Source organism: Rhipicephalus sanguineus, chromosome 1 (genome assembly GCF_013339695.2).
Source record: "Rhipicephalus sanguineus isolate Rsan-2018 chromosome 1, BIME_Rsan_1.4, whole genome shotgun sequence".
NCBI lineage: Eukaryota > Metazoa > Arthropoda > Arachnida > Ixodida > Ixodidae > Rhipicephalus > Rhipicephalus sanguineus.
The window spans coordinates 226,578,864-226,582,646 of record NC_051176.1 but is presented as its reverse complement, the minus strand read 5'-3'; the positions used below and the strand labels follow the sequence as shown (position 1 = coordinate 226,582,646).

At 46.8% G+C, this 3,783-nt stretch overlaps 1 protein-coding gene across 1 annotated transcript; it reads right to left on the bottom strand.

Moving 5' to 3' along the window:
• Window positions 1-651: 651 nt before the first annotated feature.
• LOC119387738 (ctenidin-1-like) lies at window positions 652-2,692 on the bottom strand. The gene is made up of 2 exons (XM_037655235.2): window positions 2,625-2,692; window positions 652-1,066 (listed from the first exon to the last, which is right to left on the bottom strand). The coding sequence occupies exons 1-2, from the start codon at window positions 2,634-2,636 to the stop codon at window positions 770-772; spliced, it is 309 nt and encodes a 102-aa protein (XP_037511163.1). The 5' UTR covers window positions 2,637-2,692; the 3' UTR covers window positions 652-769.
• Between the last annotated feature and the right edge of the window lie 1,091 nt (window positions 2,693-3,783).

The following is a 3,783-nucleotide window of genomic DNA, read 5'->3' as shown; positions in this document are numbered from 1 at the left end:
TGCCATATGCTTTACTCCCTCCCCTCCTCCTTTACCTCCTTCTTACCTTTACTCCGCTTTCCCCCGCGCTTGCTATACTGTACTATACAAGGCTATGCTTCGCTCTGCTGGGGTGCGTGGATAGCCGAGTGGTTACGACGCTAAGCTTCGGACCGTGGGTACACGAATTAGATTCGCGCCTCGCCAAGACCTTTCCTTTCGCCAAGAATTTCTCTTTTTTTCTCTCTCTCCCTCTTTCTCGCTTTCTTTCTCTCTATTCGTACTCGTTCTCTCGCCAATCAGGGTAATTGCATCCCACGCCGGACATATCGGCGCACTTGTTCTGGGAGCAAAGCAGTAGATGAAGAAGAGGACGAAGATTATAGCGCCGGCCGGTTCGTGATGATAATAATTTTCTGTCGACGACTAACGGCATAACGAAAAGCTTAACAGCTCCGCTGCAAAACGCCGAGTGTTTAAAGTTATTACGAGACGTAAACTTGTGTAGGCGAACAACGTTTTACTTTCTTCGACCGCTTACTCTTCTTTTTCGTAAGCTAAGCACCAAATATTTTTTTTTAATCCGACTGCTTCCCCTTGCCATCACATAAAATACGTTAAACCGGGGTAAAAAAATCATAAAGAAAGACGACCAGATGCACATGTCTACTAGTTTATTCATTCGCACAAGAGAAAACAACAATCATGAAATTAGTGAAGGTCCTCGCCGGCGTCGGGGCGTCGGGTGAAAACGTAATGGCACCCTTTCTGATCTCAGCCTGGCCAGTGTCTACCAGCCGTAACCGCCACCGTATCCGCCACCATATCCGCCACCGTATCCGCCACCGTAACCTCCGCCATAGCCGCCTCCGTATCCACCTCCATAGCCACCTCCATAACCGTGGCTGACCGTGAGCACGGGCTTGACTATGTGGGACACCGTGGCCACCGGCTGCTTGACGTAGGTCACAACTGGCTTGGATACGTAGCCAACGCTCACCACTGGTTTGGAGACATAAGAGACGGACGCGTGGCCGTAGCCGCCAGCTGCGACTCCAGTGGCCAGGGCGCACGCCAAAAGTACCCACTGCAAGGGGGAAAAATAATTATTGGAAAGGGTATTCAGCGCGTTGATTTACTATAGAGATCGAAAGTCAGCTGTGTGAATATCTGTCCTAAATTTCCACTTGGCATATCAAGTATGGAAACGAATTATGAGTAAAGATTTAGTTACAGGCTGTTCACGCTGGTGTGCCACCTATAGGGATAATCAACACAGCTTCGTCGTTAGAGGAGCTCATGTTTCACAACCAAGACTGCCAAAAAAGTATAAGATGTGGTCTCTAAACTCTGATTTCACGAAGCAATGCGATTATAATTCTTCTGGCCTATAGTTTTCTTCTTCTTTTTTTTTACATATATCTACTGGAGCGCGTATTTTTATTTTGAGATACTGCGTAAACGTTTAGTTCGCCTGCTTCACCACTCTGTAGCCTATCGCGACATTCAAAACTCGACAAGCTTCTTACGAGGCAAATAGTGGCGGGGATAAGTACGTACGGACAATCCATTTCTCCTGGCAACGACGGTGCGAAAAATAAATAATAAAATTCACCAAAAGTATAAAAACAAGCGTCCACTTGCAGGCCATGTTGAATATGGGCTATTGTTTGTTAACCCTCACATGCCTGGTTATTGAAGTCAGCAGTGCTACTTGAGGTCACCTGCACCCACCTACAGTGCTATGTCTCATCTATGGGCACGATCACCTCAATCACATCATATATTCATTGCACTCATCTTTCTTTCAATCTCTTTACCTTCTATCGCTCAGTGAATTGTGGTAGACTGCAATAGAGTTGTCAACACATTTCTTCGTTCTCGCAACATAATACAGAAGAATAAAAAGAAAGAATGGTACGTATTGATGAGCGAATCTGCCTGTCTAGTTAACAAGAACTATATTAAATGTAAATGACATGCCACTGAAATGAATGGAGCAGGAAGCCGTCAACACCCGCTCAGGGCCCCAGTAGTTCGGTACGAAACGTCGTAGCCCCTGACAGACTCCAAGGACGCGAACACATGCTCAAATCTCTCAAAAAGGACACCACTGCGAATATATCGTAAGACATCGATAAAGTCACATTCGATGAACAGGCCCATACACATTCGCGGACACGACTCGTCTCTAGGTCATGTGGCACAGAGCGCTTTGAAAGGAGCTTTTATATTAAGATGTAGCTCCTCATAGGCAAGACGGTCTCGAAAGAGCTTATTATTATCGGGAAGGCTGTACTCTAATCGTAAAATTCCCGAATATACGCACTCTTACAGAAATTTAAACTGGCCCGTCTGACGGGAGACGTTTGACTGTCAGTTTTGTTAGCTATAGCTTCGGTGAGTCCATCTTTTTTGACGAAGCGACATTGTAATTTCATTATAGTCTGGAAACGGTCCTATCACGAGGGAACAAACTACGAACACACTCCTTTCACAATACGCAGAAATAAGCTCAACAGAGGTCACCTTAAACTGAGCCAGCGAGCCGTTAGATAGCAAAGCTCGCTGGCCAAGTTTTCAGGAAGCCTCTCATGCAGAATATATCTATTCGAAAGAACCGAACACGAAGTGCGTTTACTCACGTAAAGGTGCATGGTTCTCTGCTGAAATGGGAAGAGTAAGGCTTATCGGGTTTTCAACGGGAAGGTTGTGATACCGGTGCCCAGTCCGGTCGCCTTATATACGCTAGAATTCGGCCTTAAAGATGGGTGAGAGTGGGAACACTTAGTTGAAAGTGTTGACCTGGTGCGGCTTGTTACGCAACAGAATTGGCTTCCTGCGCCACAACCTACGTCTTTTTTATTTTCTTGCCTTTCGTTTTTTGCGAAGCCGTCATTAGCAGTTTTTCGGGCGGGAAACGCTTATTTTTACTCGTGCGTATCCATTTATTATCTCATTAACCCGAGCTCACCGCGCTGAGCTTTCATTACACCCGCACTCGGAGACGGAAGAACAACTCTCACTTGTGGAGATCCGGTCAGCGGAACGGGTTACGAAAGCATTACGGTGCGAATAAGTCCTCTCAAAGAATTTTTCTCTCTCTCTCTCTTTTCCCTGAAAGTGATTTCTTTCCCTTTCATTTCTAAGGAAACGAGCACGAACTCTTTATCTGAAAAACAAGGAACCAGGTGTGTCCTAACAGCTATACGCGTATACTGGCGCACGTGTCATGTTCACGGACGCGCGGCCTGTATACACTGTTTAATCGTCACGCGATGTGGTGGCGCACCGTTGACTTTCATTCTGCCGTTACGGAAGGGCAGGCACTAAGGAGGAAAAAAAAGAGAAAATATTAATCGAGAAAAGGGGAAGGAAATGCGGTAGCGTGGTTTTGTTGTAGCAACTGCTCCTGTGAAATCGCGTCCATGCGCGGGAGCGGTGCCCATGAGTCTGAAATTGCTGTACCAAGGAAGCACGGGCGAGCGACCTCGAAAATCTAGCAGAACTGTGCCAGGGACCAGAGGCAGAAAATAAGTGTGACATAAACGGTAAAACCGCAGTACAGCGAACCACGTGCACGAGTAAACCGACACATTGGATGCGAGCATAGCCGTGAGCACAGTGGGGGGCAGGTGGCGTGCCCCCCTCCCTTCCTAATCATCTAATGGGGGCGCCTAGTCTGCCGCACAGCTTCACTCAGTCGTACCTGTCCTGTCATCGTTTAATGCGTATGGCAATGACCATGCAAGTTTTTGACGATAATTGCGGGGATAGTTTCAATGAAATGCCAGCTAACGTTGC